The sequence below is a fragment of the Oncorhynchus gorbuscha genome, linkage group LG04 (assembly GCF_021184085.1).
Source record: "Oncorhynchus gorbuscha isolate QuinsamMale2020 ecotype Even-year linkage group LG04, OgorEven_v1.0, whole genome shotgun sequence".
Taxonomy (NCBI): Eukaryota; Metazoa; Chordata; class Actinopteri; order Salmoniformes; family Salmonidae; genus Oncorhynchus; species Oncorhynchus gorbuscha.
The window spans coordinates 19,384,707-19,409,978 of record NC_060176.1 but is presented as its reverse complement, the minus strand read 5'-3'; the positions used below and the strand labels follow the sequence as shown (position 1 = coordinate 19,409,978).

Below are 25,272 nucleotides of genomic sequence, written 5' to 3'. Positions count from 1 at the left end.
GAGTCGATTCGGGAAATAGAGACTCTATAAAATCATTTTTCCCGTGGTGCCCCGACTTCCTAGGTTATGGTCTCTCACTCTTCTCTCATTGCATAGAATCCATACAGCATGTGCTCTGATATGTATTGCTTACTATATGGTTCTTTTGTACTCTTGTACTTTGCTTCTTTTGGTATGATTGAATGCCTCAGTCAATGTGGTTCATCCTAAGACCCAATGATGTACTTTGCTTCTTTTGTTATGATTGAATGCCTCAGTCAATGTGGTTCATCCTAAAACCCAATGATGTACTTTGCTTCTTTTGGTATGATTGAATGCCTCAGTCAATGTGGTTCATCCTAAGACCCAATGATGTACTTTGCTTCTTTTGTTATGATTGAATGCCTCAGTCAATGTGGTTCATCCTAAGACCCAATGATGTACTTTGCTTCTTTTGTTATGATTGAATGCCTCAGTCAATATGGTTCATCCTAAGACCCAAGTTATTCATTGTTACCTTACAGTACCTTCTCATTGCAGCATTTTTGTTAATGGAAACTTTTGTCTTTAGTTGGGTAAACAGAACATGGATAAAAACATAGTCAAGCCATCAGGTATTTCATAACATTATTATTTTGAGTAATATCTTGCCAAATGGCTCCATTGCTTCCAAACGGACCCTTGTTATTTACATTAGACTACCACAAAGACTTGGATGTCCTCCACATCAGCAAACCAGCAGGTAATTCACCTCTTGATTGGCAGGATGACCTAGCAGGTTAGGAGATGACAGGCATCCAACACATCATGACCCAAGCCAAGGAGACTGCTGCTGAAGCCCTGGCCCATCTCTCTGGTCAAGAGCCAACACTGGGCTGTTTGTATTCCATGTCACAGACAGATCAATAAGCACAGGATAAAATATTAGAACTTTCAAGGAATCGTGGGAGGGACAGAGAACATTAAAAACGGATTTTATGGAGGGAATGTCTCCAACCTATAATTAATCGAGGCTGGCAGAATTAGTATTCATTGAGGGAAATGTCTCCATATTGGAAGAATAAATGGACCCTAAATGCAATAAAAAAGAAGAACTGAATCAGCCGTGAGCTGAATTAAACGGGGAAGTGAATCAAAGCAATAAATGTAGGTACAAGGGCATGTACCATATGCAATTAAATATAGAGAGAATGACTTCCACCTGCACTTGAGAGTAAACAGCCAACATTAGCATAAACCCCGGGGTAATGACTCACAGGACATGGAAGGAGAAACTCGTTGCGTTTGTTGTTGTTGGTGACTGTGGTTGTTTAGGGGAAAACCAAACCCCATGACATGCTTTGTATGGTTAGTTGATTCTCTCTGGCATACATCATTAGTGGTCAGTCCAGATCCACAGCTATCACTCACATAGTGTAGCCAACCCCGTTTGTACTGATGAGATCCCTAAAGAAGGTTTTGCCTGCGGTCTTCCCCTCACTGTGGCTAACAAAGGGCCTCACCTCTCCAATCACACCTCCCTGGGGAAGGGTAACATGGACACCAAATTGAATCACGAAGATGATGAAACACTGTCCAGATGATGTCAGGGATAGACTCCTACTAACCACACTCCCTTGTTAAAAGTAAACAAGAGGATAAAAAGATACTGTTGCATCATTGACAGCTGCTGTGGGTCAGTCATGGGGGAATATTACAATCTGTGTTTCAGTTCAATTAAGGTTTGTGTTACTCCAGATTCTTGGTCAAGTGGTCCAGAGTTCCTATGGGGATATAGAAATACCCAGACCCATCTGTTTGTAACATAACACTGTGATAATGACTTTGATCAGTTCACCCAACTTCATCGTAAGTACCTGTGTTCTCTCAACTGGTGTAGTGCTACCTAGAAGTTGAGTGCAGTCACTAAAATGCACTGTAGAAAATTATAGGAGAGCATCTATTATTCTGCATATGTACTTCAGTAAAGTTGTCACAACCTGAGCTATTTCACCTGTCTTTGTGCTTGTCTGCACTCCCTTACAGGTGTCGCCCATCTTCCCCATTATCCCCAGTGTGTTTATACCTGTATTCTTTGTTTATCTGTTGCAGTTTGTTTTGTTTGTCAAGCCTACCAGTGTTTTCCCCCCTGTTCCTGTCTGTTTCTAGTTTCTGTTTTCTAGTTTTCCTGGTTTTGACCATTCTACCTGCCCTGGTTCTGTACCTTGTCAATTCACAATGGATTACCGACCTCTGCCTGCCCTTGACCTGTCGTTTTTCCTGCCCCCTGTTCGAGTAATAAACTTTTGTTACTTTGACTCTGTCTGCATCTTGGTCTGTCCTAAAACATGATAAAAATGAAAAAAATCTTGATCATTGAAATGTATTTTTACAGTTATTTTCATAGATCCCCCATGAAACGGATTCAGAGCTGACTCCAGTTGCAGTTGTCCCATACTGTTCTACACAACTCTTTGTTCTCTCTCCATCACAGGAACATGAATAACGGTGGGTGAGAAAGTGCAAATACAACCAAAAACCAATTAAGGGATAGCAGCACTTCTTAAAACCCAATCTTGATCTTCGTAAAGCAATATTCCTTTGCCAAGCACACTATCGATCTGCCAAGCCTTGGTTTTGTCTTTTAAAGCTTTATGTCAAGGTTCACCCAAACACACTGTGGAGGCCAGATTCATCCCACATTTTAATGACTCCTATTCCTCTAGGTTGTGTTGTCAGTGATGAAATGTAGCTCTGTGTTAGTGGATAATGTGCAGCGGTGCTTATCATTTCTTCAGGCAACGTTGGTTCACCAGACCACCTGCTAACACCTCAGTAATAGTATACATCCATTCCTGGAGTGTATGAGTGATAGTATATGTTTTCCTCCAGATGTATCTAATCTCTGTTTGGTATCAGTCCTGTTCCCCCCAGACAGATGATTCCACTGGGATCCCATGGCCCCAGGGTTACCCCTTCACTCTCCAGACCAGTGGATCAGGACCTTGGAAGGTAATTTCCATGTCCAGCATTGATAGGCATTTATTAGATATGCACAGCCCGACCCCCATGCACTACGAGCCCCAGAAAGGAGCTGCCTGGGTTCGATTAGGGCAACAACCACACCAGTCACACATATACAGCATGGACCAAATTAGCGAATGTTGTTTCACCCAAGCATCCCAGATGTTTCCAGCTATGCCATTATCCAACCCTGATAATGTGCCGTGTCCTACATCCCGATGATTTAGACCAGTGATGGGAAACTCCAGTCCTTGTGGACCTGATTGGTGTCACACTTTTGTCCAAGCCCCAGCTACCACACCAATAATCAACTAATCATCATCATAAGTTTAGAATACAATTAGTTTAATCATCTGTGTTTGCTAGGGAGGGGGTAAAGTGTGACCCCACTCTGGCCCTAGGCTCAAACTTAATTTAGACCTTTTTTTTTAGATTCACACAGTGTTTTGAACTAATTAGCAACATGCCCTGTGAAGACCTTCCTCCTGATTTCTCTGTCAACTTCATCTTCATACACTGTCTAAATAAACTAAGTTAAAGAACTGCAAACCGTGTGATATTATGGGTAGGCCAATAGCCTGTGATTTCTTCTATCGTCAATGCAATGTCTTCGTCCTCAGACAGCTGAGGTTAAGCAATGAAGAGCTCTATCTGCCTCCGTCCCATTCAGAACGGGTAATTAATCACACACATACACGCATGTACAAGCATAAACATACACACAGTCACTCTCAGGATTGAACCCCTGATCCTCGGAGCCGGGTCGCGGCTTACGCCCATCCGCCATCCCCGTCCACAACGCCCTAGCAAGCTGCGAGCCTACTTGATGGGAATAGCGTTCACGGTTGCCCCTAGTGGCTGGTATTGAAGGTATCGCCCAACGTCCTGGGGACCTGGACGAATGTTGAATACTGCATTAGATCTGGTGGTGACCTGGCTGCATTAACACCTCAACTACAATTTGCATAAACAGTGATATAGTACTATTGCTCAATTCATACAACAATGGCCAGTATATTTACATTTTTAACATACACATTTATTAAAACAAAGACATATGCATAAACATGAGCATTTCCAAGAGAATCTGAAAACACCTCTAAATGAGGGAAACCAACAAAAAGGAACGCAAACTATGGATAAACGATAAATGGATCGTCGCTTCGCTAGCCTGGGTACCAGTCTTTTTAGCTAACATTCCTTACGGCCAACTCTGTAGTAGAAGTAGTGGAATGGTAGCTAAAAAGACTGGCACCCAGACTAGCGCTTGGCAAGGAACAACGTTTAAAGTTGAGTAGGCCTAAAACAGTTTGACGTTTCAACAAAAGGAAGACAATGCTAAACATTTCTAAAGAAATTGTATGACAACCAGACTCTGGCGTTTGTTGTTTTGTGATACAAAGCAGAAGGTTTTAGCATGACTAGCAGCATAAACAAACTTTAGAAAACAATGAGATCATCTGGAGAGAAAATGAAGGGAAATAGGCTATCCCACATATAATACAATTTGATCTATTAATGAAACATTCCTTGAATTAAAATAATGCTGCATAAGTGATTAGTGTTCAATGTCCTTCTTATGCATGACTGCATTGATAATGAACATTTTCTCATTGACAAAGTCAATGTCCTTGAAATGCATGTGCTGAATGAGGAACCGTCATTAGGCTATCCCAAATGAGTTTAATGATTCTTAATGAATCTCTCTCCTTGGCCTGTCAGCCTGATGTGGCCTATGTACGTGAGAGTGAGGCATGAGAGACCGCTGGGCCACTTTGCTCCATTCCACCTGTAAGAGTTAAAGCTTCCTCTACTCTTTTTTCCCTTTACCAGTATAATGCAAAGACCCTAATTTGCTAGAGAAAAAAAGCCCCATACAATATTTTATAATTAGTTACATCCAGCAGATTTCCAGAATTCACCTTCACTGCATTTGATGGCTGCATGGGACCGAAGCTCTCTACTTAGAGGACCATGGTCCGTGTACATTGTGTAAGACAGGCTCCGGCCCCCAAGGAGGCTACCTCCTCTAAATCAGGTTCCCTGTTGACAGAGGATCATGGACGGGCTTCTCCCATCGATCCCAGGGGGATTTGTGGGCTGTGCTTCAAGACAGGTGCAGTTTTATGTCTAGGCTGAGGCTGAGCAGTAAAGAAGGGCCCTGCGGAGCACCAGTCATCAGGTTATGGAGAGTTCCATCCCACCAATGGGTGTCCCCCAGGCCCACTCAGCCCCACCATCCATCCAACTCTCCCTGGGTGAAATACAGACCACCTGCCTGTCTATCAACTAGGACCATGGCACATTAACGATGAGGCTGGTCTATCTGTCTTCTTTAGGGGCTGTTCATTACTGCTTACCTGGATGTATGGCAGAATGTTTCAAGTGTCGAGTTTCAAGTTTATTTGCTGTGTGAAATGAACAGATTTCTAAATCTTACTCACTCCAGCTGTAGGTGAGTCAGCATGAATAGAAGGATCCCAATATGTTCCACTCATGGTGCCATTAGTAACAGACAGTGATGTCACAGGAGGTTGGTGGCACCTTCATTGGGGAGGACAGGCTCGTGGTAATGTCTGGAGCGGAATCAGTGGAATGGTATCAAATACATCAAACATGGTTTCCATGTGCTTGATGCCATTCCATTTGCTCCGTTTCTCCCTTCAGCAGACTCCTGTGAGTGACGTAGTGTTAATGAGTCTGGCAGTAATAATACACACTAATGCATTTCAAATTGTGTTTTTCCTGTAGTGATACCATGTTCATCGCATCAGACAGACATCGATGAGAGCAGGTGATCTCAACACGCACATACTATACCTGCACACACAAACACACTCTGTAAGAATATATTCACTGACCCCAGCAACATTACAACACCCAGGAAAGCTATGAAATGGTCGTCCCTCTGCAGGTAATGGACGAGGGGTAATCAATAACTTCACATGGAGCTGAAACGCTCCACTATAGGAACCAAGCACTTCAGGTGACGAACTGCCTGGTTGCAGGGTGGGACTGCAGCGGCGCAACACGGCAGTGAAACAGAAGCAATTCTTTGATTAGTCATACTGACAAATCACCTGTCCTCACTGTCCCTCCATCCACCCATCAACCCCTTCCCCAACCTTACTTTCCTCCGAGTCAATGTGTGCACATCCACACTGTCATACATACCACTGCATGCTGCCTCCCATAACTCATCTGACACTGACAGACTGTACCGTACAAGTCCCCAGACCGTTTCTTTATGTACAGCACGGCGGCCCTCCTGGGCTTTTCATGCACTACAGTGTCTAGGGATAACCGAGAAGGATGCAACAAACAAAAAACATCCAGTCAGCGGCAGTCCTAAGGGCGAAAACAGCTCTCTGATGAGAAAGGTTGCAGGAGAATGGCAAGAATCCTGCAAGCTAACAGGCGGGACACGAACAGACAAATAACAACGCTATTCACCAGTGGTGTTCAGAACGGCATCTCAGAATGCGCAACATGTTGATCCTTGTCACGGACGGGCTATTGCCGCAGACGACCACACCGGGCCCACTCCTAGCAGCTAAAAACAAGATGAAGCGGCTCCAGTGGGCACGTAATCACAAACATTGGAGAATTCAAGAGTTGAAAACATTGCCTGGAACATGACAGCGAGTTCAGTTTACTTGAGTGAGCTGCGCAGTCCCCAGACCTCAACCCAAAAGAGCATCTTTGGGATGAGATGGAACGGGCTGTTCGCAGCATGAATGCACCGCCGTCCAATCTGCAGCAACTACGTGATGCCATCGGGTCATCATGGACCAATATCCCTGTGGAACGTTTCCGACACCTTGTAGCATGCCCCGAATAATTCAGGTTGCTCTGGTGGCAAAGGGGGTCTGACCCGGTACTAGATGGTTGTACCTAATAAACTGTCTGGCTGGGTGACTGACTGACAATGAGAATATGTTCAACTGATTGACTCACACTATATGAGAGCTTCCAGTAGGTGTGTGCTTTTAGCTGGGCTCTTCTGAGGTTTTGCATTCTTATCTAGTGGCTTGACAGCCTAGCATCCTGGCTGTTCTCCAGCGTGGGCTTGGTTAAACGAGTGTAAGGATGAGGTCCACTGATAACCCAGAGTGCTCCACTACAGCCCTGCCAAAACCCCAGCATCACAGAGAAATTAGACGCGGCTAGCCATCTATATATTTCCCCTCCAAACAGTTTAGAGTTCAGACAGTGGTCTAAATAAATAATCAGAGACACACAGATCTACATTATGAATGTAGACAGAGTGAGAGAATGGGGGAGAGAGAGGGAAAGGGAAAGAGAGAGAGAGAAAAAGAGCAGTGGGAGAGAGGGGGAGAGAGAGATTTTAGCTAGTTTACAGAGATCCTATAATCAGCAGTATATCTCATTAACTCCATGCCTGTTCTTTGTCGAAAGGCAAATCTAATCAGGAAATGTTGTTTTTCATTTGAGGTTTTACTGAAACATAAGACATGCGATTAGGAACTGTCCATGGTCCCGAACGAGTATAATTGGAGGTAGTGCTGGATGAAAACCCATTCAGCATGTGTTTTCCTTCCATTTGAGCTTAAAAGTGTTTTACACAAATATTACAGGTATCTACGTTAGTTCTTCAGCTGGGATATGTTTTTGTTATGGGCTGTGATGTTTTCATTCTGCTTTGTGTCAAAGCATTAGTACATCATGGCATCTGAAATGGTCAAAGCTTTCCTTTTGTGGTCAGGCCTTCACTCACAAGCACTCAAGCATTTAAAATATTGGGGCAGTTTGATAAGAATCTGTTATGTAATTCAGAAAGAGCAGAGAGTATTTCTCCCAAGGGCCTTGTTACTACGGTTTGAAAAACAGAATGCCAAGCATTCTTGCTAAACTATAATTCACCCAGAGATAGCACTGCCTCTAAATGTCTATAAAAGCCAACCCACTGGGCACAGATGTCGATTCAATGTCTATTCCACATTGGTTCAAAATCATTTCATTGAAATGATGTGGAAACAGAGTTGATTCAACCAGTGTGTGCTCAGTGTGTGGGAAATATGATCTATCAGCAGGAATATGTTTTATGCATGACTACACCCTCTGACAGTGATGTATTCCAACCAGCTGTCTCTTGTACCGTTCCAGAAGTTGAAATCCATCACATATAATGAACTTCATAAAGGATTACTTTCACAAGATGTTGGACATCTCAGTATGATACCCAGAAAGGAAGGTTAACACAGACACAGAAAGTAGGGGAAGGAGAGTGACTGAATCAGGCCTCTAATGTAAAGGAGAATTCCTGACTGGACACCATTCAGATCTTGAGAGACAACAGGCTCGGGTCTTCCAGGAATCTTATGGAAATTAGACCCAGGAAAAACAAACATAGCAAATCAGATTGAACACATTCTCTTGGCCCTAGTGTGATTTCATCCAAAGAACAAACGGTCAACCTAAGAACATTTTGAGTGAGAGAGGCGTTGTCACACAGATACGACCAAGGTGTGCGCTTTCAGACTTCTTGTTTTACTTCAGTTTCAAGGTAGAGCTCTAAATACACAAAGAAACAGGGTTTTTATTGAGTTGAAAACATGCCAAGTGTTACTGGAAATGAGGGCAGTAGACTTCCCTGTCACAGGGAGAGGGGGAGGGAGAGAGAGAGAGAGAGAGAGTGAGAAAACAATAACAAAGCGTCTTCCCCGCCCGTGTTTTGGCCCTTAAAAAAAGGGATGGTGCTGGAGAAATGTAACCACTCTCAATTGCATAGATAGAGCTATGGATGCAAGGACTGACCATCCAAATGAAATGTATAGTTTTAGCCATGTTTTGAGGCATTACATTGTTTGTTTAAAATTATGCTGTTTACAAACATTGGAGTAAAACAAGCTTATATTTTAGGTTCTGATAGGGTATAACAGTTTAGGATGCATTTATAAGTTATATTCCTCAAACATCCATGGATATATATATCATTAATTTATGTCCAAAAATTGATGAAGCCACTAAGGATTCTAGCTTTAACATAATTACCTATGGATCCGTTTGTAAAATGAACTGGCTCGTTTTGGGGGAGACCCATTTGGTGTAACCTCATAATCAATCAATCAATCAATCAAATGCATTTATAAAGCCCTTCTTACATCAGCTGATGTCACAAAGTGCTGTACAGAAACCCAGCCTAAAACCCCAAACAGCAAGCAATGCAGGTGTAGAAGCACGGTGGCTAGGAAAAACTCCCTAGAAAGGTCAGAACCTAAGAGGAAACCTAGAGAGGAACCAGGCAATGAGGGTTGGCCAGTCCTCTTCTGATTGTGCCGGGTGGAGATTATAACAGAACATGGCCAAGATGTTCAAATGTTCATAGATGACCAGGAGAGTCAAATAATAATACTCACAGTGGTTGTCGAGGGTGCAACAGGTCAGCACCTCAGGAGTAAATATCAGTTGGCTTTTCATAGCCGATCATTCAGAGTATCTCTGCCACTCCTGCTGTCTCTAGAGACTTGAAAACAGCAGGTCTGGAACAGGTAGCACGTCCGATGAACAGGTCAGGGTTCTATAGCCGCAGGCAGAACAGTTGAAACTGGAGCAGCAGCACAGCCAGGTTGATTGGGGACAGCAAGTAGTCATTAGGCCAGGTAGTTCTGAGACATGGACCTAGGGCTCAGGTCCTCCGAGAGAGAGAGAGAGAGAGAGAGAGAGAGAGAGAGAGAGAGAGAGAGAGAGAGAGAGAGAGAGAGAGAGAGAGAGAGAGAGAGAGAGAGAGAGAGAGAGAGAGAGAGAGAATTAGAGAGAGCATACTTAAATTCACACAGGAAACCGGATAAAACAGGAGAAATAATCCAGATATAACAGACTGACCCTAGCCCCCCGACACAAACTACTGCAGCATAAATACTGGAGGCTGAGACAGAAGGAGTCGGGAGACACTGTGGCCCCGTCCGATGATACCCCCAGACAGGGCCAAACAGGCAGGATATAACCACACCCACTTTGCCAAAGCATAGCCCCCACACCACTAGAGGGATATCTTCAACCACCAACTTACCATCCTGAGACAAGGCCGAGTATAGCCCACAAATATCTCCGCCACGGCACAACCCAAGGGGAGGCGCCAACCCGGACCAGAAGATCACGGCAATGACTCAACCCACTCAAGTGACCGCACCCCTCCTAGGGACAGCATTGAAGAGCACCAGTAAGTCAGTGACTCAGCCCCTGTAATAGGGTTAGAGGCAGAGAATCCCAGTGGAGAGAGGGGACCCGGCCAGGCAGAGACAGCAAGGGGAGTTCGTTGCTCCAGTGCCTTTCCGTTCATCATCACACCCCTGGGCCAGACTACACTCAATCATAGGACCTACTGAAGAGATGAGTCTTCAATAACAACTTAAAGGTTGAGACCGAGTCTGCGTCTCTCACATGGGTAGGCAGACCATTCCATAAAAATGGAGCTCCATAGGAGAAATCCCTGCCTCCAGCTGTTTGCCTAGGGACAGTAAGGAAGCCTGTGTCTTGTGACCGTAACATATGTGTAGGTATGGATGGCAGGATCAAATCGGAAAGAAAGGTAGGAGCAAGCCCATGTAATGCTTTGTAGGTTAGCAGTAAAACCTTGAAATCAGCCCTTGCCTTAACAGGAAGCCAGTGTAGAGGCTAGCACTGGAGTCATATGATCACATTTTTGGTTCTAGTCAAGATTCTAGCAGCCGTGTTTAGCACTAACTGAAGTTTATTTAGTGCTTTATCCGGGTAGCCGGAAAGTAGAGCATTGCAGTAATCTAATCTAGAAGGGACAAAAGCATGTATGAATTTTTCTGCATCATTTTGGGACAGAAAGTTTCTGATCTTTGCAATGTTACGTAGATGGAAAAAAGCTGTCCTTGAAATAGTCTTGATATGTTCGTCAAAAGAGAGATCAGGGTCCAGAGTAACACCGAGGTCCTTCACAGTTTTATTTGAGACGAATGTACAACCATCAAGATCAATTGTCAGATTCAACAGAAGATCTCTGTTTCTTGGGACCTAGAACAAGCATCTCTGTTTTGTCTGTTTAAAAGTAGAAAGCGTTTCATATACATTGTTTGTCTTCAGGAAGGCAGTGAGTTGCTGCGCAACAGCTTTTTCAATTTTTGGGAATGGGAAATTCGATATAGGCCAATAGTTTTTCATATTTTCTGGGTCAAGGTTTGGCTTTTTCAAGAGAGGCTTTATTACTGCCACTTTTAGTGAGTTTGGTACACATCCGGTGGATAGAGAGCCGTTTATTATGTTCAACATAGGAGGGCCAAGCACAGGAAGCAGCTCTTGCAGTAGTTTAGTTGGTTCAAGTCCGGGCTCTGACTAAAATAACAGACACAGGTTGTTTAAAAGATTTTAAAACTTTGTAAGTATAAAACAAGTATAAAACACTTTTGGAGCTAAATCCAATCAACTTGAAGATTTAGAGGCCATGATTAATTTCATGAATGTGTCAAGAGATATAGTACTAAAAAACGTGAGTGTCTCCCTTGATCCTAGGTCCTGGCAGAGTTGTGCAGACTCAGGACAAACAAGTTCATAATGGCTTCACACAATGCTGGTGTGAAGTGTAAGGTGTAACTATTGTGTAAACAGGGGTCTCCTGTTTTATCTTACCCACCTTACCCAATGCTAAAATGTATTGTATACAACAGTATATTCTGATTTACCAGGGACGTTAGAGTGCATTCAGAAAGTATTCAGACCCTTTGACTTTTTCCACATTTTGTTACGTTACAGCCTTATTCTAAAACGGATGAAATAAAACATGTTCCTCATCAATCTACACACAATACCCCAAAATGACAAAGAAAAAACGGGTTTAAAAGTACAGAGAGATCCTTGATGAAAACCTGCTCCAGAGCGCTCCGGACCTCAGACTGGGGCCAAGGTTCACCTTCCAACAGGACAACGACCCTAAGCACACAACAAGACAACGCAGGAGTGGCTTCGGGACAAGTATTTGAATGTCCTTGGGTGGCCCAGCCAGAGCCCGGACTTGAACCAGATCGAACATCGCTAGAGAGACCTGAAAATAGCTGTGCAGTGACACTCCCCATCCAATCTGACAGAGCTTGAGAAGATCTGCTAAAAAGAATTGGAGAACTCCCCAAATATTGCTGTGTAAAGGGTCTGAATATTTATGTAAACGTAACATTTCTAAAAACCTGTTTTTACTTTGTCATTATGGGGTATTGTGTGTAGATTGATGAGTGGGAAAAAACAGTCTAATCCATTTTAGAATAAGGCTGTAACGTAACAAAATGTGGAAAACATCAAGCGGTCTGAATACTTTCCGAATGCACTGTATATATAACAGCTCCATTCTCCTTATGTCCAGATCATCTATGGAACAAATGAAAGTTGTTGAACTCTTATCATAAATAACAAGCAAAACAATACCAGGATGTTACATGCAGTGTGTTTGTCGTTCATTACAACGAGGTCTTGCTCTCTCTGATACAGCTTCTTCATGGGCCATAATAATGAGGGGTTGAGCAGTGTGCAGACGGTAAATCTACTGGGCTGAGAATGCACTGTCATTGGACTGACTTGGGTCCACTGCTGTAATTCTGTCCCACCCAGAGACACGGGGTTGTGTATCACCCACCAGACCTTGTAAACATCCTCACCAAACTTGTGTGACATCACTGAATCACCCAACTCATCACACAACCACCATGGTAGCCAGAGAAGATATGTAGCAGGAAACAAACAATTTGAATAAGCTGTGGTTATCTGGCCAGGGCATCCAGACATGGAAGCCATGGAACTGAGGTCAGAGTCTGTGTCAGTGTTGGATTAGTGAGTGTTTGTGCTGTGACTGAAAGAGGCAGGTAGGCTATAGGCTGGTACAGCTAAGTGCATGTTGGAAAAGTCAGAGACAGTGAGAGATGGGGGATAGAGAGTGTGAAAGAGTGAGAAAGAGGGAGCGAGAGGGAGAGAGAGCGAGAGAGAGGTCCCACCAAGTGCAGCACACTCATGCCATCTGATGAGGGGACAGACTGATCATTTAACACAATATGGACACTAATACAAAGTGTCATAAAGGGCTCCAGTCCACTTGATTGTCAGTTAAGTGAGAAATCCGCATTTAGGGTAATTTACTGTAGGTCATCCTGTGACCTAATTGGTGTTTTGGTGATTTATGTGGCATGTTTGGTATTGGTAAAATAATACATATATATATATATATTTTTTTTTAAAACTAGCATACATATAGTGATCTAGATTCAACCCATGGCACTATGGTCACATATGGTCATATGAATATAGATTTGATAGAGGACTGGCTACCCCCTCATATCCTGGTTCCTCTCTAGGTTTCTTCCTAGGTTCCTGCCTTTCTAGGGAGTTTTTCCTAGCCACCATGCTTCTACACCTGCATTGCCTGCTGTTTGGGGTTTTAGGCTGGGTTTCTGTACAGCACGTTGTGACATCTGCTGATGTAAGATTTTTTTTTTAAATACATTTGATTGATATATTTTGTTGTGGATTAATACATGAAGAAAACAAAACATTTTTATTGTCATAAATGTTATTGTTTATAGCCTAAGTAGTATCACCGAAATCTGCCTATAACCTATAACAGATCACATGGTTAAGTATCAACATTGAAGGAAGAATGGAAAATAGCAATTAGTAGATCCAAGATTTGCGCTCAGGAGATCATGGTGTGTGTGAGAGCGATGCGCAACGAGTAAGGAAGGTGGAACGGTGTATGTTGGGGAAAGGGTATCGTTTCTATCCCAACGCTGCTGCAAATCTCAACCTGGTACAGACACACCGTTTTCAGTAAACATTTGTTCTAACTAATGCGGGTGTCGTTATTTGTAGAGCCGGACAGGCGCGCGTGTCTGGAGCTTTTTAGGAGTTGGGAATGCTCGGTAAGCACGTTAGATCCTATTATTATTATTAGGCTTCCTGAATGAGGACACGGATGGATTTCGTGGCACTGTTGTCAAAATGACTCGGACTCTCACTCTCCTCGCTTTCCTTTTCACTTTGTTAAAACGTAAGTATTTAATGTATGTGAATTTCGATTGCATTGTCAGTTCAGTTGAAAAATCTCTCTACAATGGGTTGTTGTTCTTGTTGTTATTAACTGTACATATTCAGAAAGGAGGTTCACTTTTGTAATTCACCAACAGTGCATGTAAGAAATTATTTAATTTAATGCCACATTTCCATGAGTGTATAAAGGTGTTTATTTTATTATCAAAGAGGAACATAGTTCAACATGTATTGATGCATTCATTTCAACAATCATATGTCTTAAATAAATTAGATACAATACTGTCAAGAGAATAAAACAATATTTGTATTACCCTTTATTGATTCGCACATAGGACAAGCAGTGAAGAACATTCACAGGCTAATCAGCCAACCTGGCCTAAGAGCATTTCTTATTATCTAATTATTATTATCTTTAATCAGACACACTCCATTCAGTATGATACATTACGTTTGGTATGGAATGTATTAATTTATGGATATCCATCATTCATTTCAAATGATATGTTATGAATTACTATGTGTATGATATATTACCAATATGCAAAACCTACAATATGATACGATTTTGCAAATGTACAAAGTGTTACGAATCTTCAAAAGGTATGATATGTTACGAATTCCAATTGGTTGTGGCAACGTAGCTAACACTAATGCTAGCTAGCTGGCTAACATTAGCTACGCTAGGGGTTAAGGATAGGAGTTAGGTTAAAGGGGAAGGGTTAGCTGAAATGGTTAAGGGAAGGGTTAGCTAATATGCTAAGTAGTTGCAAAGTAGCTAAAAAAGTAGTAAGTAGTGGAAAATTGCTAATTAGCTAGTTGTTCGTGATGAGACTGAAAATTCAACCTTTGGGTTGCTAACGTAAACTCATACATCTTGGTCCTTACAATTGCCCTTATTTTAGCTCCCCAAAAACCTAATACTTCCAGATCAACTGCAATGTCAATACCATTGTAAAGCACAATTTATCCCCTTTCCAGCAAAATCAATTACATGACCTAAACGCTGCCCGTTTCTGCACAATTCAAGCAGGCAATGAGCCCCAAATATCGGGTGGGGAAGCTAAACTAATGTGTGGTAGAGAGAAGGAGAGATGTGTGGGAAAATTGCTTTTTTTCACTCGATCTGTCCAACTTATCACCTTATCGCCTCTAAAATGTAAATACAACACTATAAAGAGTGTATATAATGTGGCATTACTACATACCTATTTGAAGGTTTGTGTCGAATTTGAATCGGGTTTTTGGGGCGGTGTTAAAGTGATCTTAGAAGTAAACAGCGGATTTGAGAATGATGATCGCATGCAATGATGACTCAAAAATGTCAATCAACGCTTGAGTAGAAACCTAGTTCACACCCCCGATTTTGACGCCAACACAGTCGCTACAGTCCCATTAGTTTTCTTTGTAGCCTCGTTTGAATGTTGTGGTTGCGCACATTTGTACAGAATGGGGTGAGTTTTCGTTAGATGTTCACATTATATGCCCACCCACCTTTCATTTTTTGCCTTAAATAACATTCTGTCTTATGTAACCATACCACACATAACATATATATATATATTTTTATTTTTCCCCCCTTATTCCCATAACATCACTTCTCGAACATCTCATTCCAAAATCATGGGCATTAATATTGAGTTGGTCCCCCCCTTTGCTGCTATAACAGCCTCCACTCTTCTGGGAAGGCGTTCCACTAGATGTGGGGACATGCTTCCATTCAGTATTAGTGAGGTCGGAGGCCTGGACAAGTCTCTGAATGTCCTTGAGTGGCCCAGCCAGAGCCCGGACTTGAACCTGATCGAACATCTTTGGAGAGACCTGAAAATAGCTGTGCAGCAATCCCCATCCAACCTGACAAAGCTTGACAGGAACTGCAGAGAAAATTTGGAGAACATCCCCAAATACAGGTGTGCCAAGCTTGTAGCGTCATACCCAAGAAGACTTGATGCTGTAATCCCTGCCAAAGGTGCTTCAACAAAGTACTGATTAAAGGGTCTGAACTTACCTGGTAAAATAATGGTAAAATAAATAAAAAATTGTCAAAGACTCAAGCCACCCTAGTCATACTGTTCTCTCTGCTACCGCACAGCAAGCTGTACTGGAGTGCCAAGTCTAGGTCCATGAGGCTTATAAACAGCTTCTACCACCCAAGCCGTAGGACTACTGAACATCTCGTCAAATGGCTACCCAGACTAATGGCATCTCCATAGACAAACATTGGCAGTAGAATTGCCTTACTGAAGGGCTCAGTGACTTTCAACATGGCATCATAGGATGCCACCTTTCCAACAAGTCAGTTTGTCAAATTTCTGCCCTGCTATACTATTTGCATTCCCCCCCCTCTCTTTTATACTGCTGCTACTCTCTGTTATTGTCTCTGCATAAGTCACTTTAATAACTCTACCTACATGTATATATTACCTCAATTACCTCAACTAACTGGTGCCCCCGCACATAGACTCTGTACCGGTACCCACTGTATATAGCCTCGCTATTGTTATTTTACTGCTGCTCTTTAATTATTTGTTACTTTTATTTCTTATTTTCTTTTAGGTATTTTTCTTAAAACTGCATTGTTGGTTAATGATTTGATTTGAATAAAAAAAATAGTTTTTTTTTTCTAAAAACCTGTTTTTGCTTTGTCATTGGGGGTATTGTGTGTGGATTGATGAGAATAAGGCTGTAACGTAACAAAATGTGGAAAAAGGCAAGGGGTCTGAATACTTCCAGAAGGCACTGCATATTGTATATTTCAATGCAAATGCTCTCTCTTATCCTGAGGCACTAAGTCAAACCTGTTACAGTAGCCTTTACAACCAGTCAGCAAATATAAGGGCATTCTGGGTATTATCATAGAAAACATGTGTGTATTCACTGTGCTGTGGTTAGAGGAGGAGTTTGATTAAAAGGTTTCCAACAAATGGGCATCAATTAGCCACAATAACAATGATGAAGGAGCTCTGACCGGCCCTTCTCAAGAAGAGAGGGAAGTCACTGGGAGAGTAAAGGATCATATATCACTTTGCCTATACAGTACACTGGCCATTTACAGCACCTTCTTGCAAGTGAATTTGACAGCTGGGATAGATGCTATGTGTAGCATTTTACCTGTCCACTCTGTCTTGTTTGGTTCATTGTTATAACATGTATGGCCTGAAAATAAAGCCAGGGCAAATGGCTAAAGCACACAGACCTGGCTGGTGACCAGGCTACATAGTCTGTCTGTGCTCAGCGTGGAGAACCTGGCAGTAATATTCTAACCATACAGCTAAATGCCACAGTGTTCTGTAATCAGTAGGACCTCTGGCATGTCTTGAGGGCCAACACTGAAATCCAGATAACAGGATGTTTTTTGCCTGCTGTTTCCTATTGGGTCAAAAGACAGAGTGCATTATGCACCTCCAAATCTCGTCATAGATGCAATTTTTGAGAATGCAGTATTCTGGAGCGTAGAGCAGAGTAACCTTTTTAAAAGTCAACCATTGCTGATTCAGTCACTCTATTAACACGGCTGCCCTCTCCAGCCAATCAACATAATGTCAACGCCACACTTTTAAATTGTTGCCATTAAAAGGAATGTACATTCAAATCAAATGTTATCTGTCACATGCGCCGAATACAACAGGTGTAGAGCTTACCGTGAAATGCTTACTTACAAGCCCTTAACCAACAATGCAGTTCAAGAAATAGAGTTAAGAAAATATTTAAAAAGTCAAATAAAAAATAACACGAGAAAATTACATAACAATAACGAGGCTATATACAGGGGGTACCGGTACCGAGTCAATGTGCGGGGGTACAGGTTAGTCGAGGTCATTTGTACATGTAGGTAGGGGTAAAGTGACTATGCATAGATAATAAACAGTGTCAATGTGAATAGCCATTTGATTGATTGTTCAGCAGTCTTATGGCTTTGGGGTAGAAGCTGTTAAGGAGCCTTTTGGACCTAGAATTGGCGCTCCGGTACTGCTTGCCGTGCTGTAGCAGAGAGAACACTCTATGACTCTGGTGACTGGAGTCTTTGACAATTTTTTGGGCCTTCCTCTGACACTACGCGATGGCAGGAAGCTTGGCCCCAGTGATGTACTGGGCCGTACGTACTACCCTCGGTAGCGCCATCTGCTCAGATGCCAAGCAGTTACCATACCAGGCGGTGATGCAACCGGTCAGGATGCTCTCAATGGTGCAGCTGTAGAACTTTTTGAGGATCTCGGGTCACTTTCTTGAGGGGGAAAAGGTGGTGCCCTCTTCACAGCTGTCTTGGTATGTTTGTTGGTGATGTGGACACCAAAGACCTTGAAACTCTTGACCCACTCCACTACAGCCCCGACAATGTTAATGGGGGCCTGTTCGGCCTTTCTTTTCCTATAGTCCACGATCATCTCCTTTGTCTTGCTCACTTTGGGGGTGAGGTTGTTGTCCTGGCACCACACCGCCAGGTCTCTTACCTCCTCCCTATAGGCTGTCTCCCCTTTTCAAGACCCTGTTGATACACACACCACACGCACACACACACACATACGCACGCACGCACGCACGCACACACACACACATACGCACGCACGCACGCACGCACGCACGCACGCACGCACGCACGCACGCACGCACGCACGCACGCACGCACACACACACACACACACACACACACACACACACACACACACACACACACACACACACACACACACACACACACACACACACACACAGGGACAGTGTAATAGCCCTTCTCAGTAGGTAGTGATTAGTAGTTTGAGTTGCCTGCTCTCCCACTGGCCAGTGCCCTTCACCTCTGGGTAAGGAGTGTGGATGTTTGACAATATGCCATCTGTCTTGTAGAGGACCCATTGTGTTTGATGGGAGTCCAGCCAAGTGACTGATGATAGGGTAGCCATGAAAACATGCACCAGTCTATTGTCTGTTGGACACTCCCGAACTCTCAACTCTACATGAAACTATTCCTCAATAATTAGGATTTGTGGTAATTGCCTGGCACAAACTGGCACATGGGCCTGTCTGATAATACACTATTGGGAAGAGATATATAGTATAAACATGTATCTTATTTTTACCTACCATATTCTGTAAATTTGAAACTATACTATGCATGCCAGTCTCCCTTGGCTAAAATTAGGGGAGAGTCTGACTGCATCACTTCTTGTTTTTTACAAGAAACAATGTGTTCAAAATTCCAAATGGTTTGCATAGTCAATTTACACATAGCACGGACACACACACACTTACCCCACCAGACATGCCACCAGGGGTCTTTTCACAGTCCCCAAATCCAGAACAAATGTAAGAAAATGTACAGTATTATAAAGAGCCATGATTGCATGGAACTCCCTTCCATCCGAGATTGCTCAAGTAAACAGCAAACCTGTTTTTTTTAAAACAACTCCTCTCCCCTATTTGATATAGATATTGTGTGTATGTCCTAAAATGTAGGCTACGTAACATTTTAAATGTATGTATATCTGTCCTTGAGCTGTTCTTGTCTATTAATGTTCAGTATTATTTCATGTTTCATGTTTTGTGTGGACCCCAGGAAGAGTAGCTTCTGCTATCGCAACAGCTAATGGGGATCCTAATAAAATACCAAATATCAAACCATGAATCTTCAAATTAATATTATTCAGTGCAACAGTCTTAGCAGCTATTGTAAAGATTACTTCAGGGCATGTACCATTTAACTAAAACAATTTCTCCTGACTGTTCTACTCAGCTACTCTCTGCTACTGTATGATAGAGCATTACTCACTATAGAGGAGGGCTGGTGGGGGAAGAGAGGGTTGTTGGTGGAAGAGAGAGCGTTTTATCATCTACGCTTCCCTGTCCTTCCTCTTTCGGGGAGGGGGGTAAACTGACTTGCACATCGTGGTGGTATTCATGGCTGGAGCTTATCGCTGATCATGTGGCTTTAGGCTCTGGCTCTGCAACAGCAGAATTGTTAACATTCTGCAGAAACATCTTCCCTCCCATATCGTGTATATAAATTATAGTGCAGAAAAGCTCCAAAGCCCTCATATATTTTTTTCTTATCTATTTAACACAGCCCAAGCCCTATCAGACATTCAGTTTGTTTGGAGTGATATTAAACACTTCCAGGTGCAAGAGTATAAAAACCAGGAAGTGTCACATTAGGTGTTTTGATCTGCTCCTCTTTGTCCTGGGTTGGAGAGCTGAAAGACTGAAAGACTGAAGTCAGCAACACAGTCTTCATCCAGTCCATACAGGGTTCTGAAACATGCTCCATTAAACAACATAAAAAGACAGACGTGACAGTCCAGCTATAAAACCAGTGACTAAACACAACAGATACAGCCAGTGGGTCTTTTTTTAATCACGCAGTAATCTCGTTTTTTTTTTCATTGTCATACCACAATTGCAATAAAGGTACCAACCGCAATTATCTCCAAACCACTGTTGACTCTTTCCACAGGTTGCAGTTGTGCGGACTCAGAGGAGCGTCTGATGAACTGGCTGCTTAGAAACGATCGCTACAACAAGCTGATCCGCCCAGCTGTGAACAGGACAGAGCGAGTCACTGTCAAACTACAGGTGTCCCTGGCCCAACTCATCAGTGTGGTCAGTCTCATGATAGCCATTCCATAGAGCCAGTTAGAGGCCCTGAGACGGAGAGGAGAGATGGGGCAGATGAGGGAGACCACAGAGGGAGAGGAGAGAGCAGAGATGAGAGAACAGAAAGGGAGAGCAGAGCTCAGAGGAATCAGTGGCAACCATGTTAATTACTTACACACATTCTACTGAAAGGCCCTGGCCCTAATGACAGCATGGGTATACGATGGATCTGGCAGGGCTCTCCGTCTCTGTCATGTCCAGATTGAAACTTCAGCACATTGCCTAAGAAAGAGCTGTAAAGCTGCCTCAGGAGAGGACGTTGGAGTCCCACACTGATTTACAGGGTCCTCCCTTCCTCCCTGCCCTGGCATGGCCCAGAGAATATCACCAGAACACATACATTCTCTGTTTATGGCTTCTTATTGTCTTCCTCTTCGGTAATTGAAATTTGAATGTCCTGTAAAGTGTAATGGTATGAGAAGTGTGACATATTTGTTTTAAAGCATTGTGCTGGAGGTTTGCCCACCCTGCTGCCCACTCCTGTTTAGGTGTGTTCGTTTTACTTGCTGTTCAGAGTTGATGCAAGCGCTCTGTGGATATATCAACAGGTTCAACGGCGCTCAGATGGCAGATGTGTCCCAGGCGAGGGTGTCATTTATCTTAACAATTGACCCCATGTGCAGGGAATTTATTCAGCGTGAAAACATATCTCTCACTTTTACTCTCTTCTAAATCAAGTATGTGCACTAGAGGAATGTGTGCTGGAGTCTGTATGTGTGTTTTGTCATTCAACAGGCTTTGTGTGTCATATAGTAAATAATCTGTTTTTAAATGAAGCTAACACTCCGCCTTTTTAATTTCCAGAATGAGAGAGAGCAGATTATGACCACCAATGTTTGGCTCACACAGGTAAGTGTGAAGATTATGGTCCTATCCTATTAATCATTCATTACTTAGTCTGTCCCCCTCGTCCAGCTCCAGTGTCCTTCTCATTGAACCTGAATTGAAGCAGAACTATTTCTCTGACTCAGACAATCCGGAACAGAACAGAATGATAATTGTGCCCACACCCTTCACCACTTTTCATTTCAATGATAATTAATTGTGTAATTGGAAATTATCTGGTGTTGGCAGAGAGTCCTTATGTGACTTGAGTGTAACAGTCAGAATAGTGAGGGTAGCCTATCAGTTAAGAGCGCTGGGCCAGTAACCCAAAGGTCGCTGGTTTGAATCCCTGAGCCGACTAGGTGAAACATGTCTCTATGTACCCTTGAGCAAGGCACTTAACACTAATTGCTTATCTAAGTTGCTCTGGATAAGAGTGTGTGCGAAATAACTACAATGTAAAATATGTAACCCCCTGTCTCTCCAGCATTGGGATGACTACAGGCTATCATGGGACCCTTCTCAATATGATGGCATTGACAAGCTTCGTATTCCTTCCAGACACATCTGGCTACCTGATATTGTGCTCTATAACAAGTAAGTATTCATTGTCCAGATATATTTTCCAAATGATGAACACATTTCCTCATGTAATTTACTTGTGATTGTAATACATTTTCTCATAAAGACATAATACTACGTTTCTTTCCTCTCCCCCTACCTCCCTCATCACTCTCTCCATAGTGCGGATGGAACCTATGAGGTAACAGTCTTCACCAATGCCATTGTCCAGTTCAACGGCAGCATCGTCTGGCTGCCTCCGGCCATCTATAAGAGTGCCTGCAAGATCGAGGTCAAGCACTTCCCCTTTGACCAGCAGAACTGTACGCTCAAGTTCCGGTCATGGACCTACGACCACACCGAGCTCGATTTGGTCCTGAAGACAGGGGTGGCCAGCATGGACGACTTCACTCCCAGTGGGGAATGGGACATCTTGGCCCTGCCGGGCAGGCGAACGGTTAACCCTCTGGATCCTACCTACGTGGACCTCACCTATGACTTCATCATCAAGAGGAAGCCACTGTTCTACACTATCAACCTAATCATCCCCTGTGTCCTCATCACCTCTCTGGCCATCCTGGTCTTCTACCTGCCATCTGACTGTGGGGAGAAGATGACACTGTGTATCTCAGTCCTCCTGGCCCTCACTGTGTTCCTCCTCCTGATCTCCAAGATTGTCCCTCCCACCTCGCTGGACGTGCCTCTGATCGGGAAGTACCTGATGTTCACCATGGTGCTGGTGACCTTCTCTATCATTACCAGTGTGTGTGTGCTCAACGTACACCACCGCTCCCCCAGCACACACACCATGCCCTCCTGGGTCAAGGTAGTGTTCCTCAACAAGCTGCCCCATCTGCTCTTCATGAGACGCCCGCAGAATAACTCTGCCCGCCAGCGGCTACGCCAGCAGAGACAACTCCGAGCTCGCAGGTCCATCCTGGCGGACCTGGGCTACCCTGCCACCGCCATGTCCAAAACAGCCACCGCTGCCGCCATGTCTTCCTCTTCTGCCTTCCTCTCCTCTGCCTCGGCCTTCGCCTCCCCGGGACACTTTTACAACAAAGTCACAGCTCCGCTGGGGTACACCCACACCTTCAGGAAGGGGGAGGCCCGCTCCACCGAGTTCCTGCCCAACAGCTTCCCCTCCTCCCAGGACCTCCGCCAGAGAGGCAGCCCAGACTGGGGGGGAGATGTCCAGGAGGCAGTGGACGGGGTCCGCTTCGTGGCTGATCACATGATGGGGGACGATGATAACCAGAATGTACGTGAACCATGACCGTGTCCATGGGGTTATTGTTGTGAAAGGAGCTCAAAGCAGTGTTTTTTTTATCCTTGGTCCTGGAGAGACGTAGTGTGTACAGCTTAGTACTTTAACACCTGGCTCCACTAATGATCATGACCTTGATCAGCTGGACCAGTTGTGTAAGTGCTGGGCTAGGACAAAAGCCTGCACACGCTGTGTTCCTCAAAGACCAGGAATGAAGAATACTAGGATGTGAGGTAGTTGAGAATAAAATCCAGTAAAATAACCCAGACTGTTGTAATCGGTCGTTTTCTTAAACAAATCAATGTAAAAGTGTGGTAATCAGGCTTGAAAAATGTCCACTTTCAAAAACTGCTAAGAACAGCAGGGTGAAAGGGTCAATAGCTTCTACAAGGTCTGGCTCAGTAATATTTAGACTGGTGATTTCGCTTTGTCTCTTCATCTTATATTACATTTGCATAATTTTTTACTCAATCACATATTGTACTCCATACCCAATTTCTGCATGTCACAGGTGCATGACAGTAATGTGACCATACCTTGTTCTCTGTGTGTTCCCAGGTGATCGAGGACTGGAAGTATGTGGCAATGGTGGTGGACCGTATGTTCCTGTGGATCTTTATAATAGTGTGTGTGACTGGAACCCTGGGTCTCTTCCTCCAGCCTCTATTTCAGCATTCAATAGTCCCCATCCAGCAACCCAGCTCAGACACACCCCGTACCTGAACCCCCCCCCCCAAGAGGTATGGGGGTCATACATAGAAACAAGGGTCATAGAACATCAACCAGCGCCATGTGGCCTACAGCAATACAAGTCTCTGTATCTCTTTCTGTTTCTATTTCCTGGTCCTAACGTGACACAACGGTACAATGACGACTTTTTCATGTAGCTGAAGCAGAGATAGAAAGATGTCCCTCGAAAACTAGACTGAAAGTACAAGCATTTCCCGGGTGGAGTAATAACCCGCATAATACAGAGAGATATGTCAGATATCATTTGACTCCTATCCATGTTATATATATCACCCTGTTGTTGAGATGTAGTGTCATGAAAATAAATCTAGAGATGTATAAAAAAAAGTTCAGTGAGTTTGATTAAATGCATTAACACCCAATAAAGTCTAAAGTGGTGGAGTACTTCATGAAAGGATGTTCAGTGTGATAAGATAAATATAGCTTGACTCAGTTAAAGCAATTTTCAAAGTGCAAATCAGAATATTAGGTCACATTGATAAGATGGATATTGGACAAAATCATGTAGCTCAGGACATTATGACTCAAGCTAGGGTGTTACAAAGAGGCCTCCTAACTGATACACCCCATATATAAAATGAGTTGGTGTATGAGTTACAAGTCTATAACTTGTGAATTGCGGGGGATATTCCTCACAGATGTAGGATTTTGATGCAATAAACAGTTCCAGTTTAAAAACATATTTGTACTTTTTAGTTGGTTATATGTAAGTTTCCTGATTTATCCATGAACAGAAACGTAAAGACAGAAGCATAAACCTAAAGGCAGTAAGCCTAATAGTGAAACATTGACAGCCACACGAGAAGTGACATATCGTGCCATCTACTGGCCACATTGTAGATGCCCACTCTGGCAACACATCCGTTGACATTGCACGGACTCTCTTGCTATAGGTATCAATCTCTCCTTTGATCAATCGCCAGAGTCCTGTTAATCACCGACTTTCTATCACATCAGCTGCCAATGACAAGGCAAAGCAGCTTTGTTCCTGACTCATTAAACATGTGAATCTCCTACCTCAACGGATGATATGTGATTACACTGAGTTTAAACAGCAGTCTGCCTGCTGGGGTGTTTAGGTATATCGCACCGACTTCTAGGAAGTGTGCAAGCTGGGTGCTTTTGACCTAATGACGTATATATATATATATATATATATATATATATATATATATATATATATATATATATATATATATATATATATATATATATATATATATATA

General features: G+C 43.2%; 1 protein-coding gene across 4 annotated transcripts; it reads left to right on the top strand.

Moving 5' to 3' along the window:
* The first annotated feature begins 10,329 nt into the window (after nucleotides 1-10,329).
* LOC124033804 (neuronal acetylcholine receptor subunit beta-4-like) lies at nucleotides 10,330-24,626 on the top strand. Of its 4 annotated transcripts, none has more exons than XM_046346137.1 (6): nucleotides 10,330-10,390; nucleotides 20,444-20,589; nucleotides 21,448-21,492; nucleotides 21,956-22,065; nucleotides 22,213-23,290; nucleotides 23,855-24,625. In XM_046346137.1, exons 1-6 carry the CDS (start codon nucleotides 10,387-10,389, stop codon nucleotides 24,017-24,019), a joined length of 1,548 nt encoding a protein of 515 aa, XP_046202093.1. In that variant the 5' UTR covers nucleotides 10,330-10,386; the 3' UTR covers nucleotides 24,020-24,625. The 4 variants fall into 4 exon arrangements, with proteins under 4 accessions (XP_046202093.1, XP_046202092.1, XP_046202094.1 ...); XM_046346136.1 differs by lacking the exon at nucleotides 10,330-10,390 and adding an exon at nucleotides 10,413-10,534 and having other exon boundaries at nucleotides 23,855-24,626; XM_046346138.1 differs by lacking the exon at nucleotides 10,330-10,390 and adding an exon at nucleotides 13,385-13,432.
* Nucleotides 24,627-25,272: the final 646 nt, after the last annotated feature.

Excerpts from the sequence above, each read along its gene's own strand:
- LOC124033804 (XM_046346135.1), top strand. The coding sequence starts at position 13,951 with ATGACTCGGACTCTCACTCTCCTCGCTTTCCTTTTCACTTTGTTAAAA. Across the intron at positions 14,000-20,443 it reads CCTTTTCACTTTGTTAAAAC|GTTGCAGTTGTGCGGACTCA; the intron begins GTAAGTATTTAA and ends CTCTTTCCACAG. Across the intron at positions 22,066-22,212 it reads GATATTGTGCTCTATAACAA|TGCGGATGGAACCTATGAGG; the intron begins GTAAGTATTCAT and ends CTCTCTCCATAG.